General features: G+C 44.5%; 1 protein-coding gene across 2 annotated transcripts in view; it reads right to left on the bottom strand.

Moving 5' to 3' along the window:
• Positions 1-7,355: 7,355 nt before the first annotated feature.
• SLC23A2 (solute carrier family 23 member 2) overlaps positions 7,356-17,108 on the bottom strand; it is a 74,961-nt gene continuing 65,208 nt past the window's right edge. For both annotated transcript variants that reach the window (XM_058194117.1, XM_058194116.1), the window contains exons 13-16: positions 16,163-16,292; positions 14,978-15,115; positions 12,816-12,911; positions 7,356-11,761 (exon numbers count right to left, since the gene is read on the bottom strand). In XM_058194117.1, coding sequence (XP_058050100.1) covers positions 11,529-11,761; positions 12,816-12,911; positions 14,978-15,115; positions 16,163-16,292 — 597 coding nt within the window. In that variant the 3' untranslated portion in view covers positions 7,356-11,528. The remainder of the gene's footprint in view (positions 11,762-12,815; positions 12,912-14,977; positions 15,116-16,162; positions 16,293-17,108) is intronic.

The raw sequence follows: 17,108 nt of genomic DNA, 5'->3' as shown, positions 1-17,108 counted from the left end.
GCCTCCTTTTTTTTTTTTTCTTTTAAAAGCACATTTTTAAAAGCCTCTTCACCTGAAGAGGTTGTTTTAAAAAAATGCTTTTAAAGGGTTAAAACAAGGCACTGACGATCCCAGCTGAGGTGCCCGATTGTCAGAGGCTTTTTTTTTTACTTTTAAAAGCATTTTTAAAAGGTAAAAAAAGTTGAAGCCTGCTAGGCAAAAAATGGGGGGTATATGCAAAAAATGGGGAGATGGGGGGTCATTTGAGAGAGAGAGAGAGAGAGGGAGGGAGAAAGAAAGAAAGAAAGAAAGAAAGAAAGAAAGAAAGAAAGAAAGAAAGGAGGGAGGGAAAAGGAGAGGAAAGAAGGACTACAAACCTGGCACTAGACACAGCTTCAGAGGCTAATCCAGGGCTGGAAGGGACCTGGAGGTCATCTAGTCCAACCCTGCTCCAGGAGTAATCCCCCAGTCACATAGCCGCGCCCACCCAGTCACATGACAACCCCCACCAAGCCACGCCCACCAAGCCACACCCACAGAACCGGTAGGAAAGAAATTTAGATTTCACCACTGGCGCCAACCCTCCTCAGTTACATTTACAGCATCTTGCAAGTCTGGAAGTATTCCTGCTTCTGTCTCTTGCTTTTAGTCTCCCCAAAGTAGGAAGGCCCCTTCGGAGTCTCCTTTGGCGATCCCTCCTCTTCCTCCAGGCTCAGATTCGTTACACCTGCATATAAATACATGTCTATCTTGCACCCGTAACATCATCATCTGAATTTCCTTCTATATTCATCTACAAATACATTCGGTGAGCAAACCCATCCTCCTCTTACGCTCAGCTTACAACTGCACCGTTTGCCATTGCTTAGTTATCATGCCATTTACTGCATCCTATTACCTCTAAAATTCAATTCCAGTGTTTTATGTCACACACCCCATTCGCTTTCCTAGGCTTCCTCTAAGTCAGCTGAAGGACAATCTCCCATCCTTAAAACTTTCAAAATTAAGTGGGGGGGAGAACCAAAAAAACCTGTTCCGTTCGCCTCCTGCTGGGCACCAAGTGGCACTGCAATTCCCAAGTTTGCTCTCCCAATTCTGCCAAATCCTTCCAGGTGGGAATAGAATAGAATAGAATAGAATAGAATAGAATAGAATAGAATAGAATAGAATAGAATAGAATAGAATTTTTTTATTGGCCAAGTGTGATTGGACACATAAGGAATTTGTCTCTGGTGCATAAGCTCTCAGTGTACATAAAAGAAAAGATACGTTCACCAAGAATCATATGGTACAACACTTAACACGGTTTACGTCAATTGCCTGATCTTCGGACCTTTCGGCGTGAGCTGAAAACGCACCTATTTATCCAAGCGGGACTGGATTGAAATTTTATTGGGGTATTTATGTTTTAAGATTTTATATGGTTTTAAAATTTTGGCCACATTATAATATTTCTTTTTAACTTCTTTTTAATGTTTATATATTGAATTTTTACTTGGCTGTACACCGCCCTGAGTCCTCCGGGAGAAGGGCGGTATAAAAATCGAAATAAATAAATAAATAAATAAATAAATAAATAATGATAGTCATAGAATAGAATAGAATAGAATAGAATCTTTTATTGGCCAAGTGTGGTTGGACACACAAGGAATTTGTCTTGGTGCATAGGCTCTCAGTATACATAAAAGAAAAGATACCTTCATCAAGGTACAATACTTACAACACTTAATGATAGTCCTAAGAGTACAGCTTTAACACTTAACAAAACTGATCCCTCTGTGGTTTTTGCACTCCCTCTTGTTCTCTTTGCCTTTGAATAGGGAACAATAGCAGCACACCTGTGGAAGAAAGAATTGTGCCAAGGCCTTCCATAAGTAAACTACACCAGTTGACACCACCTCCAATGATCTCATTCACACCTGCAGCCGGATCAATTTTCAACACTTTCCACAACGTTCCTTCTTCCCTTTCCATTTGTTTCTCTCTTGGGGGCACAAGCTTACCGTGTTCCTTTCCACTCAGCTCCCCTCTTAAACACACCACGCACACACACCCTGCCCTTGCAAATTTCTCAGAGCCCCCCTCTGCCATAATCCCCTTTCCGTTCTCATCGCTTTTGTTTTCAATTCCACTTCCCTCGGCTGGAGGTTCCTTGTTTTAACTCTCTGCAGCCACTTTTGGAATGATTTTTTTAAAACTTCCCATCGAAATTGTTCCGCATTTTCTCTGCCTTTAAATTTTAACGCTTCTTTGCTCTCTTTGGTCCCGTTCTTTCGCAGCTGTTTTCCTCACATTTGCTCCTTCATGCAATATTCATCTCTTGCCCTCTTGTTGCAGTATTTCATCCCATCGCAGCCCTGCAAACATCGTTCTTCCCACTCCGACCACCACATATCATCCTTCTATCCTGCTCCATTCGTTCTCTTCAGAGATTAATTTTTCATGCAAATGCCTACGGAGATTCTCAGCCATCCAGGTCATGGTTGTCCCAAAGGTGCTTTTTTCAAGAAGCAACTGGACTTCCTTGGTTTTTCTTTGAAGGAGTTTCGCCTTCTCGTCTAAGAAGCTTCTTCTGTTCTGACTGGACTGAAGAATGGAAGAAGCTCCTTGGATAAGAAGCGAAACATCTTCAAAGAAAAACCAAGGAAGTCCAGTTGCCTCTTGAAAAAAAATCACCTTTGGGACAAAGTATGCAAAACCCGTAAGAGTCAAGGAGAAGGGCAATGGGATGGGTGCCACTAAAATTCAATTATTATGTGTAAATATGCAGCATGTAATAGAGTCACTGAAAAGGGGAGGGGGGGCAAAAAGGGAAGGGGATGAATTGAGTTGAAGTAATGTATTTTCCAGCTGAGGAAACTCACATTTTTGCACATGTTTAATTCAAGGTGGTGGAGGAATCATTAAAGTTTGCCACACTCAAATCTCCACTGACCTATGAAGCCAAGGATGAGCGGGTGGGGTGGGTTAGCTGCCATTTCTCAGTTTCCCTGCAAAAACTCTCAGAAATCAACTATCCCAAGGCTTCCTGTGGGCCGAGATTTACCCAAGGGTAGGACATGGTTCTGCAAATCCAACACTCTGGGTCTCCTGTTATGACTGTTAGGGTTTGGTTAAAAGCACACACACACACACACACACAGAGGGAGGACAGGAGTTTTTCAGTTGCACGCTCCTGCCTGCCAATCTTGACTTTTAAAAAAAACAAACTTTTTTTCTTAACACGGGGTTGAATGGTCACTAAGTGGACTGTTTTAAGTCGAGGACTACCTGTAAGGGGTCGTGTCCCAAACTGGATGATTGAACAGTCGGATTGTTACGCATAGCTAAAGAACACCGTTTTTTATTCTTCAAGTGGCAGAGAGTTTCCTGGGAGTATCAGGGGGGGGAAAAAAGGTAAATAAATAAATAAATGAAGATTGGCAGCCAGGACCATCCAACTGAAACCCGCGATCCTGTGTGTGTGTGCGCGATGCTTGTTAAGTCAGGAGGAGGGTCTTCAATGGCAGAGATGTTGCTGTGCTGCCTCCGACGGGCCTTCAATTGAGGTTGGGGCCAGAAGTAAATGGCCCTTGATGGAAATTGAATAGATTTAATAATTGCTATCCAGCTTATTCTGAAAAAATTAAATTCTTTTATTTTTCTTTTGACTTACAATCAGCTAGCATGATTTAGTTTAGCGGGCTCTTTAAGATGTAGGGCGTATATTCCTAACCGTTTTCTACCCTAATCGTGTGCCTCTCTTTTTAATTTTCTTTTATACAGAATTCAGTTTTGGTCGGCAGGAAGTGCAATACAACGCAAAGCACTGAATTCACATATCACAAGCATGGTTTTGTTTAGCTGAATCGCTGTGGTTAAATTGGCACACGACATGCAAAGCATCGTGGATGTTCATACTGCCACGTAAAGAATATTCCGGGCTCTCTCATCGTCTACCTCTAGTAGGAATTCAAGGTGACGCGCTCCTATGGCGTCCGGAGAATCCGATTTGTTTCCTAAAGGCAACGGACAGAGAAGTCCTGTTTTAAGCTCGGCTTGTTCAACAGATTCAACGCTTAGCGATATCGTAAACGTAATGGAATTGCGGTGGGCATCGGAGGTATTTCACAGGTGCTGATAGAAATTCAGCTCCGGTAAGACTGGCCTTCTTCCAAAAGCAGTCTCCAGATTTGATTGATGGGGGCTGCAAAATTTCAGAACCCCCTGATCATTTTGGCGGTTAGGGTGGAATTCTGGGAAGAAAGGCCCAACACATGGAGAGCCTGCCACGTTGGGAAGGCAACGGGAATTGCCGCGGCCTCTAGATGTACAGTAGCTGTCCAAGGTGCTGCAGCCAGAAGGTATCTGGGGTTTATTTGGAGGAAATATTGTTGCTGAGAAATACCCAGGTCTAAGCCAGGGATCTCCAAACTTGGCCACTTTTAAGATATGTGAACTTCAACTCCCAGAATTCCTCAGCCAGCAGGGTGTCTGAGGAATTCTGGAACTCCACAAGTCTTCAAGTGGCCAAATTTGGAGAGCCTCCCGGCCTAGGTCATGGCAAGCCGTTCCTGCTGATGACTGCCAAGTAAATGGCATTGTTGTAACCATTTAATCAACTCAAGGATGACCTACTTAAAAACACACACACACATATTTGCCACACTAGATGCAGTAGAGACAGATTCACACTCCACTTCATCAAGTTATTGGCTAGTTTTGTCTTAATGCATTATGTCAATCCAGCCAACTGTGGTTTATTCAATACACAGCCATGCTTAAGCACTGTGGTACTGCTAAACATATTTATATAAAATATTTATATTTATATATAATACCAGCTGTCTATCTTTTGCTCAAGAAAAAATTTGCTTTTCAAATCTCTTTCGAAGGAGGAACTTTTTACATTTCTTTTATCGATCAGGAGTAGAAGCGTAGCCAACATCTCTTTTGCAGCCCTCTGAGTTGTCCGTACTGGGTGGGTCTAAAATCTTAAGGCTTGTTGGCATTTTTTTTTTTCACAGCAGTTTTGGGACAATAAGGCAACTGGTTGGCTCCAGAGTCGAGTGTTGTGTACTTGCAAGATTATCATCACAATCCACTTACAAAGTTGCATCTATGTCAACTTTTATTTATACCGAACAGCTTTTAAAAATACAGAATAAAATAGCTTTTATCTACTATTATTCACAACATCTGGTCCAAATATTACATATTTTTTAAATATTTTAACGTTTAATAAAGCAATTGTTAGGGGAAAAAAAGAAAAACAGAACGAAACCCATAAAAATCTCAATAAAAGGGCTACACATCTCCAAGAAAAAACCCAACTTGGTATTTAATGTGAGATTGTGTAGCTAAGGTCATTCACGGAAAACTCATGAAAAGAGAGAGAGAGAGAAAGAGATTCCCACTGTCTAAAAAACAGTTAAGAGTTTGTTACAGCAAAAGTTGTTATGAACAGGGGGTGGGGGTTGGGGTGGGGGAAATGCACTCTAGTTTAAATCAGCAGCAAGATGGTTGGACTACTTCAACAGATGCGGGACGATACACGAGGTCATTCAATTTTCGGCTACCAAATAGGTATGGATGACTAATCACAGCCACAATGAAATCATAAGAACCAAACAGGAGTGCTTTGGATAGTGCTGGAGAGGAATTCTCAATACTTCAAAGCAGGCCGGCCTGGCAACGGCAGAGACCGATGGGCAGAAGCAAAATACTGGCTAGAAGGTGGCGGCCCCCCTCGCGGAGCGAATCACAGAGGGACTGAACTGCTAAAGGCAAATCCCTCAAGAGGTTGGCTAACCTCTGTCCAGACCGGTTTAAGGAGCTTCTCTAGAGGAGGGCTTTCCAACCTTGGCCACTTGAAGCCTGGAGGACTTCAACTCCCAGAATTCCCCAGGCAGCTTTGCTGGGAGTTGAAATCCTCCAGGCTTCAAGTGGCCAAGGTCGGAAAGCCCTCCTCTAGATAGGCAACAGGTACCATCAAAAGAAAAACAAAGCCCCCATTTTCTATTGAAAATTACTCCTAAGGGCACCTTCTGGGGGTTTTAAGGACTGGTTGTATTGTTCAAGAAGGCCACTGGGGGGGAAAAACCCAAACAAACAAAACAAGAAGCTCCTGTTGTGCTGGCTTATCTCGTGCAAACACACACTCCAAGATAAGCTGTGTCGCTTCGGAATGCAGGCGCACATCGAATGGCAAGCGATGGTTATCCGCTTTACAGCTAAATGTTGGGGGGGGTGTCCCCGATTACTTTGGGGTTTGGTTTAACCAAGCCTTGGAGTGGAAGTCCAAGGATTTCACTTCCAAAATGGATTGGGAGCCCGAGAAACCAATTTTATTGAATGACAGTTAAATGAAAGCTAACACTGATGGGAGTTCTATTGATTTTGATTTAATTCTTTTCTCCCCTGTGATTTTTGGAAGGGCTCTGGAGACTTTTGGGAGAAACACGACCCAGTATAGCTACTCCAGAAGTTTCTGAGTTTGGCGGAGCTTCCTGAGAATCATCATTAGGGTGTGGAAAGCTCTTTTAAGACCAAGAAAGGCTCCAGGGTTACCTCTGGAGAAACTCAACTCTCTGGGAGATCCTGATAGCGATTTAAAATTCTGCTGTCAACGGGTCCTCGTTTCTTCCTCCTAGGAATGAAAACTAACAGGGAAGGATTGGGCTGAAAGCAAAGGGGAGCTCAGAAACAACGGCAAAGGCCAAGGCCTCGAGAACCTGGGGTTACCCAACATTTAAGCTGTAACATGGAAAACAGCCTGACATTTATACCAGCATTTGTTAGAGAGATGATAGAAGCTTAAAGAAGGATCTGGGCCACCAGCAAGATGTTGGTCTGTTTTGGTCTATCTGCTTTAACCTTTGCATCTGCTTAACTTTTTTTTTTTTTTTGATTAATCAACAGAGTTGGCACAAGACACCTGGATACTTGAGGTGGAAAGTCCCCCCCAAATAACCCACGTTCATGAAGACGGGCTGTGTTCCTACCACCAGCCCCACTGACTCTCTCCGAATGAGGCCTGCTTATGAGGAGGATGCTGACTGCTCCTGCTTGGCCAAGGATTCTCTACCCTGAATGGGAGTTGGGCTCAAACAATGGCTCCCTGAGATGGTCACACACCTTTGTGCTTTGTGTCTGGACCAGCTCTGGGCTCCAAAGTATTCGTTGCAAGTCTTCTTAGGAGGGAATGACCAAGAAACCCTGCCTCTTCTTTGAAGGACACTGTATAAACATGGGTAAATAAAGTATACACAATTGCTAGCAATTTGTCAATGAAATAAATTCATCACATGACACTGTCATGACAATCATATATATATCACTCCCACCCAGGAAGTCAGATAGTTATTATCCTAGGTGGAAATGTCACTTGTTGGATATTGGTTTTATTTGTTTTTTTTGCTTTTTAAGCTTATGGAAACAAAAATACTGCAATGCTCATGTACAAAGTTGTCACATTGAAAGTCAGTATTAAACGGTGTAAAACCAACTGTAAATTTAAAAACCATTTTTTCCCCTGATACAGATTTTCTGATTAATACGTTTTTGTTATTCATGGATAAAATTAACAATTAAATATAAATTTAAGAGGCATCGTTTTATAAAACACATTCAAACATCTTTTTTTTTCAAAATACTTAATTTAACAAAAAAAGTCATGATATTTTTACTTTAAAAACAAAGTTTTTCAAATTATTTTGTTCTGAATATTTGTCTTTACATCTTCAACGTGACATAGCAGTGTTTCTTAGTATTTCTTTTAATTTAAATGAAATAAATTTCCCCTTCCCTTACATATTTCTCTGTACACAACATTCTCTCCTCCGATGGCTGAAAGCCAGATAACTATGCACAAAGACACAATTCAAAGTGTCTTGCTTTTTTACTTTTTTTTTCAGCTAAAATACATAGACGCATTTTACACCCCCTCCCCTGCACCCACATCCCACCCACCCCTCATTCCAAGGAATATCCATTGATTTCAGGCTCTCTCCTAAGTAAACCGATTTCAGCGTTCCTGTCCTGACGCTCTACTTAGGACACAGCACTTACAAGCCCACCAAGAAGCAGCTCAGATCCATGCAACACTTTCATCAACCAACAAAGGAAAAGATGCAAGGAAAAAAATCCCTCCTGCTCCCCCTTCCATGGACATGAACCACTTCCAGCCACGTACTCCACAATTCAGCTACCAACTCTCCCCCAAAGAGCTTAAATTAAAAATAAATAAATAATAATCAGACCAAGTCTGTTGAGGACTGACATTCGGTTTCTTTTTGTTCTTACAGCTGCAGAAACATTGAACCTCCTGGGAATTTGGATCTGGGGGGCTTCGATATTATTGCCACGGGAAGAAGCGCCACGACAGATGGACAGGATCCTTTCCTGGCTACTTTTGTAGGGTGAACAGAATGCCTCTGTACAGTAAAACCAGCTCTTCAGGAGGGCCTGGCTTCCCTCAACAAATTTCATGATTGAATCGTTTTAGCAAATCAGAATCAATGCTGCCCGTCCCAAGCATTTCCCTCAGCTCGCAGTCCTGCCGACGCAGCTACTACAACTGCATTAGCAGAGATTAAGATACCATTTCTAGGCATCAGCGCTGCATTCTGGGTGAGGAAGTCTCAGGAAAGCAAGACTTTGGGTTTTTTAATGGGAGGAACGAAGCTCCTTCCTTCCTTGCTTCTGTGTAACGTACAAATAGACACTCAGATCATCATCATTACATCTGATTGGAATCAGATAAAGTAAGGTTTGCAGTGTGCCACAGTTGTTATTCGGAAACTGCAGTGCTCAAAATACACGTCTTACCAGCGGTAGCTGCGTGTTTTATTTGCTACGCACTTTTACTCTTGGCTAAGCGTGTGGAAACAAATGTGCAAAGGTGAGAGATAGATAGCACTGTTTCACAACCAGGGTCATTTGAGGTTTGCTTTAGCAAAGCATCAAAGCAGAAGACAAAAAGAGAGAGAGAGAGACTAGGACCCAAATCAGAATATATTACAGTCTTCCAATATTCTGGCTGTGCAACGTTTTTGCTTCTGTAATGTATGTAAACCGAACAGGCTTTGGCATTTGACAAGATTACAACCACCACCAAACGCAGGGCAGCTGTTCTTTCCGCCTTCCTTTCTTTCTTTGGTTCACCTAAATATAAGGGGGGGGGGACTAAACACGGAGCTTGGTCCTTCTAAACCAGAGGTCTTCAAACTTGGCCGCTTTAAGACTTGTGGACTTCAACTCCCAGAATTCTCCAGCCAGCTATGAAGTCCACAAGTCTATCCAGCTCTGCTGGCTGGAGAATTCTGGGAGTTGAAGTCCACAAGTCTTAAAGCGGCCAAGTTTGGGGACCCCTGTTCTAAACTAATTCAAAACTTGGGGCTACACTCAGTTGCGTTAACTCCTTAGGTAAATATGCCCACGATGGCAGCCTTGTCGTGTGATCCCAAGGAAGCATTTCTCGGAAAGAGGTCCAGGTGAATGCAAGGAAGGCCTTAGTGTCATAGATCCCTGCAAGCCGCAGGAGGCCTTGTTTTCAAAGAAAAGAGCACAAATTCCGATTTTAAAAAATAATGAAGGGGGACCTTCTTGCAGGCTTGATTCTAAAGATGCAAAGTACCGAAAGCTCTGGAAGAAAGTCTCAAGAGGAAAGAAATGCCGTTTGGGCCTCCCCTCTACTAGCCATCCTTGAGCAGCCAACCAACAACCATCTGCAGGATTTGCCATCCACCACAACGACATCCGTGAGCAGCTTGGTCAGAGCGTACTGGCCTTAAAATCCCCTAATGCCTCTCTGACAAATCTTCCTGCAACTTTTTTTTTTCTTTTCTTTTTCTTTCTTAAAAAAAGGGAACAATTTGGGCGCTACCTTGGGGGATGGGTGGGGAGAAGAGCAAGGAAAGCTAACTCACCTGTATCTACAAACTAAGCTGTTACAGCGAGAACATTAAATAGGAATACATTCTTACAAGGGTTTCAACAGCTGCACAATATCAGAGCCAAGATCAGTTCGGGGAAGGGGGGGGGAAAAAACCCCACAACACGAAGAGACTGAATGGGGCCCACGGAGGGACCCCAATACCCGTTAAACTGTTTGGCAGACAGCGATGACACGTGTAGCGCCTCTCCTCCCCTTGCAAGGGACCCTGGGTTCCACTGGGGGGGAAAGAGGGCGGGAAAAGGCAAGGCCACCTGTCTCTCGCTCTGGGAGTTGGCCAAAGTGTGTCTGGAAATGGAGAGGCCCGGAGACAAAGGGACTGCTTTACAACTCAAGCGCTTAATAAATAGTTGTTATTATTATTATTGTACAAAACCAACTTGTACCGTAGGCTATGAATCTCTTAGTAAAGCTGCCAGGCATTTCAGTAGCAAGGCCAAAGAAGGGTCCTAGAGCACCCGAGAGTTGGGAATCCCCCCTCCTTCCACAGCAGACACCCCATCTCAAGGGGAAAAAGGCGCCACCACAGGGCTGCCTCTCTGCACCCACCGCAAAACCTTTTGAAGGGACTCAGACTTGACGTGCCGTGCAGCCTCACTGCTGTCTGGGTGAAGAAAAGCAACTTGATGGCCGCCCCCCCTCTGCCCCTTCTCCACCACAGGGGTGCCAGGAGCAGGCGGGTTCCTGGCTTTCTCTCTCTTCCTGCATTCAGGGCAAAGCCTCCATGATCCACTGCAGCCGGAATTGGGGAACATGGAAAGTGCTGCTGGGGTGAAGAACGGGAGGGCGTGGCAGGGAAAAACAATCCCAGCTTCCAAAGTTTTGAACAGGCGCCCCCAGTCTGAGACCGACCAGCCAGCCAGATTCCAGTCATCCGGAATCTTAATTTTTGTGCTGGAATACAGCTGGGAAAAGTCAAAAAAAGGGGGTGAAGTTTCCCTTTCCCACCGCCATCCCCTCCCCCTTTCTTCTGAGGCTTGCAATGTTCCAGGAGCATCGCCTGCAACCTTCTAACTGGTCATGAGAGCAAATTCTGGCCGGCTGCCCCCCATCCCACAAGCACCCTGGAAATACCCCCCCTGCCACTGGTCCTGATTTACCGTATTAGAGGCTCTGCTGCAACAGTTTATATACATAATACCAATGACTTATGCAGGGTTTGGGTTTAAGGTGATGCAGGCTTAAAAATAAATGGAATGTAGAAACTGCAAAGAGGATAAATTCGGCCTGCCTGAGTGCTGCTACATACAGGCCCTTGAACCATCTTATTGGGGTTGTTTCTAAAGCAGTTTTGCCCAACATAAAAGCATCTAATCCCCAAAGGAGTCCTTTTTCTTCTTCTTCTTCTTCTTCTTCCGAATGCCCACACAAAATACCGTGTAACTGTTTAGAGAGACGTTACAGGTTGCTATCACCGTCTACAATAGGGAAAGCTACTTTTTCCTTTTTTTGTTTCAAATCACCTGCCTCGGCTCTAAGTTCCAGGATTTAAAAATGCAAATATACAAAATAATAAAATTAAAAATAAAAATACAATACAATACAACACGGTAAAGTAGCCAGAAACTGCACAAGGGTCTGTGAGGATAGCCGGGAGACCGAGGTCCAGCCGGGGCTATACGGCGGCCTCCGAATCGTCCTCCGAAGTCCCGCAGTTACTGCCTTTCCGGAAGCCTTTCCAGCTGTAGCCCAGGAAGGTGGGGCTGATGGGCAGGAAGCTGAAGCATCTGTACTTCTTGACGAACTCCATGCCGAAAGGCAAGTCGTAGCTTTCCAGACCTTCTAGGGACTTCCCGCCCTTGCCTGATCCCTTCTTCCATTTCCGGATGCCTCTCTCTTCTGGGCTGCCTTGATTTTTTCAAAAGGGACGCAGAACAACAAGATGTGAGCAAGAAAGACGCCAGCTCAGGTGGGGCGGGGGTGGGGGCTTCCTCCGGGTGCGGCTGGAATTGGGATTTTGAGGTGGGGAGGGGGAGGAGAGAGATGAACTGCTGGTCCTGCTTCCCACAATCATGCGCCAGCAGGGAGGTTTGCAAGAGGACTCTCCGCCCGGCTTTTGAAAGCCACCCAGGGCCCAAAGCAGAAGCAGCCCTTCTCTCTGGGCAGCACACAGGAAACCCCCGAGCCGCCTGGTTGTTCCTTTCCCATAAAAAGGGCATACACCCCCCCAAGCAACAGGGTGGCAAAAGACCATCACTGCTTTTGTGTCAGTTGGATGAAAGCCAGAAGGCTCCGTGGGTTTTATTTCTAACGTGTGCAATCAATCCAAAGGGCAGCCCATCTCACCAAGGCGACTCACAGCAGTTAAAAACAAAAAAAAAGCGTTGACCGAATGAAGGGCACCCCCAGGCAGCCCGGATAAAACCCAGTTTTATCTGGGTTTATTATTTTTAACTTCCTCCCAGCTCTGACTGCAAACCTCACTCCCAATTCCTGGGAAGACGCAGCAGAGACCCTCCTCAGGAAATGTCAAGGCCCCTGGGATGATCCCATCGCAGCCAGACCGGAAGCAATTAAAATGATATCTAAGCTTCCTTAGGCATCGAAGGACAACAGCTGTCCCGTTGCGAATCTATGGCTCCATATAATGGAGATTTTATGATGGGTTTATCTTAACTGAATATATTATGTCCTATAACAGGGGCCCTCAACCTCTTGGCCATGGCCTGGTACGCACAAGTGGCAAGCAAGCATAGACACGCAGCTCCGTTTGTTCCCTTCTACAAGCGCCATTTCAAAAAACAGGAACTCCCCCAGCTGTACGACATTCCTCCATTTCTGGATGGAGAGCCCTGCTAAGGAGCGCTGATGATGGGGGGGGGGTGTTCTCCTTGAGCATGAGGGCCTCCCCAGGATGAAGGGGAAGCAGGGCAGAAAGAAAAGAGCAAACTGGACGACCTACCTGGAATGGTGTTATCTAAAATAAAGGCCACACAGCCGCCCACAAACATAGCGGTAGTCAGCAAGACGTTGAGGACTTGATCAATGCTGTCGATTCCTGAAAGGGGAGAAGATGGGAAAGGGCTTCTATCAGAATCTGAACAGATGCAACATAGAGAGAAAGGCAAGACGGGACATGGTGCCAAGACAGAGAATGAGCCGCTTCAGAAGAGAAACACAGGTACATCCAGTCCCCTCCTGCCCAGCCGAAGTTGCAGAGTGTGGTTGAGTTCCTCCTGAACTTCTCCCTATTGGAAGGTTCAGGGCTGGGATCCACAGCTTGCTCAGTAGCAGCCATTGTCCCCACTAGTCAACGGTGAAGCACCTGCCACTTAATTCCTCATCTGCAAGGGGAAACGGTGGTACCTCCATTCGTCTACTTTGGGGAAGGGTGAGATCTCAGGGGGAAAAGGAGATAAAGACTGGAATCTCACTTGAAGATCTTTGGAGGAAGGTCAGAAGAGGGGAGAGTTCTCTTCAACTGCTCAGAAGAAGAGAAGTGGACGCTCTTGGACAACGATGGACTTCAGCCCATCTTTGACGCTCAAAGTCCACTAACCAGCCGACCAGTAGAATCGGCCAACATGACCTAGAAGTGGGGCAGAACTTCCCTTTTGCTGAAAATATCCTGGAGGATTGAAAGAAGCACCCAGCATCCTACAATTTTTCGGCAAGTCAAGGACTAAAAGTGTGGAAGGGCCCATGGAGTTCTAGGACACCCATGAAGCTGGTATCCAGCCCTCCCTGGCATTCTTCTGCAGGGTTTATACAATTGTCTTTTGCCCTTTTATCAAGATGACGGAGCGATTTCCCCAGTCAACTCAAGGTCGGTCTCTCTGCCCTGTGTTTGGCCTGCTCTTCTCTTGTTCTCTTTGCTTCTCCTCATGTCTTGGTTTTGACTCTTTCTTGGTGTGTGACTCTCCCTCTCCCTCTTTTCGCATCTGTGTTTTTGTGTTTTTGTTTCAGTTTTTTGAGAGGGAGGAAGGGAGAGAGAGAGATGGAATGTTGCCCTTAAGCTCTGGCCTCCTATGTTCAGCCTCTTGAATGAACATGGGCAACCAGACTGGTCAGATAATTATTAATTTGATTAGCTGTGACTTTTAAGCAGATGGCTAATTAACTGTCTACTTAATTAGAGAGATGCCTCCGTGAGGAATTTGAAAAAAGAAGGCAATTTCTTATAGCCAAAACCAGTAGGCTGTATCAGATGTCTCAAGCGTCTGGAGGATGACAACTTGAGAAAGGCTGGACTAAACCAGTTTGCCCTGCAGGTCAAACAGGATGAAAAACAGAAAAGATTTCAATTTGGAAGACAGCCCAGATTTAAAACCTATTTTTGATTAAATGCGCTGCCCAGGGAAGGAATTAGGGCCGATAAACTGGAGTGAAGCTAAGCCAACTGGGGAGCCTTCCAGGTCTTTGGCGCTCCAAAATCATTAGCTACAGAGAACTCTCCGTTTGGAAAGCTGCTCTAAGTCGACCGAGCCAATCTTAATCTAGATTTAAAAAGTTAATTAACTGATCACCCTGGTGGTTCCCTGGTGAACAGCTGCAGTCGAGGGGAGTGTTATTCGACCTGGGAAGATCGCAGGGACTTCAATTCTCAGAATTCCACAGTCAGGATCTTCAAGCCTTCAAGATTGAGAAACACCCCTCGAGGGTGATAAGAGTGTAAGCTGAACTACTGGAAAGATCTTTTCCCACATGCCTTGTGTGAGTACATGATTCAGAATATTACTACAGGGACATCGCGTGGCCCAATTTTACAATCTTTTTAAGCCAAGGTCATTAAGGAAATCACAAAGCTGACTTTGCTTCTCAGAATCCAGCTGGAAAGGTTGGAAGCGGTGACCACATGACCTGGGACACCGCAACCACCATAGTAATAACAATCACATGATCGGGGGGACACTGCGAGGGTTGTAGGTGGGAGGACTGGTCCATAACTCATGGTCTTCAGGGTCTTCTAACTTTGAACAATTGCTAATTGACCGGTTGTAAGTCAATTTCTTATTTTAATTGAAATATCTTTCAATTAAAATAAGGAATTGACTCACAACCGGTCATTTAGCAATTGAGCAAACATGCGTAGCTAAGAAGATCTATTGATTTAGTTACGTGTACCTGTAAAAAGTGGGTTTTGCCGAAGGTAACTTGGGAGCACCAGCCCAAAGAAGATAGAAAATCCAAGAACAAAAAGGTTCCGGGAAGAATTCAGATCAATGAATTGCAGGTTTGAAAGTCCAACTGCAGTGATCATCCCTAAATAAGAAAGGGACAGGATTCCCAAATTATTCATATTCATATAACAGTCTGCAAGTTATTTTAAAGTATGGCGTGGAAAAATTGTCCGGCTACCTGGAAAATGGGAATCATAACACAACCTACTTTATACATCAATGAAACGACATAGGGGCTAAAAACCCGAAATCTTGATACAGCGTTATATTTTTTTAAAAAATCAAAAGTTCTTGGATTATGTAATCATTACATACTAGAACAGTGATGGCTAACCTCTTTGCCATCACGTGCCAGGAGAGGAATGCGGGGTGGTGGTGGTAATCACGTGCATGCATGCCCACACCCATAATGCTATGCGCCCTGCCCCCGTGCATGTGCGCAGGACCCCACCACTTCTGGCACGCGATAGCTCAGTAGGCCCATTTTTCTCACTCACCTGGCTCCAGAGCCTTTCTAGGAGTCTGAGGAGGGTCCCGTAGTTGGCAAACGGGCCATTTTTGGCCTCCGGAGGGGGAGGCCGTTTTCGACCTCCTGAGACTCCTAGAAAGGCTCTGGAACCAGGTGAGAGAGAAAAACCGGCCTTCCCATCACCCCCCCAAGGCCCTCTGGGGCAGGAAACAACCTGTTTCCCTACTTCTGGTGGGCCCAGAAGGCCCGAAAACGAGCTCGCGTGCCTACTGATATGGCTATGTGTGCCACCTGTGCCACGCGTGCCATAAGTTCGCCATCAGGGCACTAGAATATAAAAACACTCTGGAGATTATTTCATAGGATTCAGAGCCTTGTTTAAAGAAAATGCAGCTCCGGCATTCCGTGATTCCCACGTACTCTTACAGGCACTGAACTCTCTGCTAGCCTGGGTCGATTCTAAACCAGAGTTTCTCAACCGTGGCAACTTTACAACCTGTAGAAAGCTTCAGCTGCTTTCTGGTTAGGGAATGATGCACATCTAACCATTGCCAAGATCCCCTAATGAGAAAAGGAGTTTAAAGTGGTCCAGAATTCCTTCAAAAAGGGGATATTAAAAGCACAATTCACACCCAACGCAACAGAGTGATAATCGCTTACCAAAGAGAGTACAAAAGAGAGCTCCCAGCACTGGATCTGGAAGAGATGCAAACAGCGCACTGAATTTGCCAACTGTTCCAAGTAGCAGCATGAAAGCAGCGCCGTACTGAATAACCCGCCGGCTTCCAACCTATAAAACATTCATGTGGGAAGAATAAAAAAACAATATTCCGACACCAGCTGGCACCAGATCTGCACTCCGTGACAGAGCCTGAAAATCTTTCACAGGAAATGATTAAAAACAAAGGCAAGATAAGGCCCATTGTGGTGGCCATGGAGAGATGCTGGAGATGGGGAGCCTTCAAAGCAGATACGAGACTCTCTGGCTGTATGTAAACATTACATCATTCTGGAATGATGGGCCGTAGAATATTGTATGTAAAACATAGCAGGCCTCTGGTTACTACTGAGACCTAAAGTCATTTTTAAATACTATTCTTTTTTAAATATGGAACCTATGGATTTGCTACTTAACGTTACTAACAGATCAAATAAAAATTGTGCAATATTAGAAAAGCTACTGGAACACCTTAACCCTCAGGGAAAACATTTTGTTAAAGATACTGAGCGCTCCAATTAGTTTATACCAGCTTTGCTGCCTGAGGGGACTCTGGGAATTGAAGTCCACAAGTCTTAAAAGAGCCAAGTTTGCAGACCCCTGGTTTATATCAAAAGTAAAGCTTGTCTTAAACTTTTGGGGTCTTTATTTCAGAACAGGAAGTACCAATAATACATTTTCCACTATATATCTATGTTTGTGTAAAATATTTTGTTTTGCTTTAGAATATGAAAAAAATTATATAAACCACGGTTACAAATTAAACACCTTATGCAGTTGCAAAACAGATTTGTGCAGCAAAAGTAATATTGCCATTGGTTTGATCAAATTTTAGCATTATTTACTGTTATAAATGTATTAATGTAGCAAAGCAGATGCTACTAACAA

Source organism: Ahaetulla prasina, chromosome 9, assembly GCF_028640845.1.
Source record: "Ahaetulla prasina isolate Xishuangbanna chromosome 9, ASM2864084v1, whole genome shotgun sequence".
NCBI lineage: Eukaryota > Metazoa > Chordata > Lepidosauria > Squamata > Colubridae > Ahaetulla > Ahaetulla prasina.
This window is presented reverse-complemented; position numbering and strand designations above follow the sequence as displayed.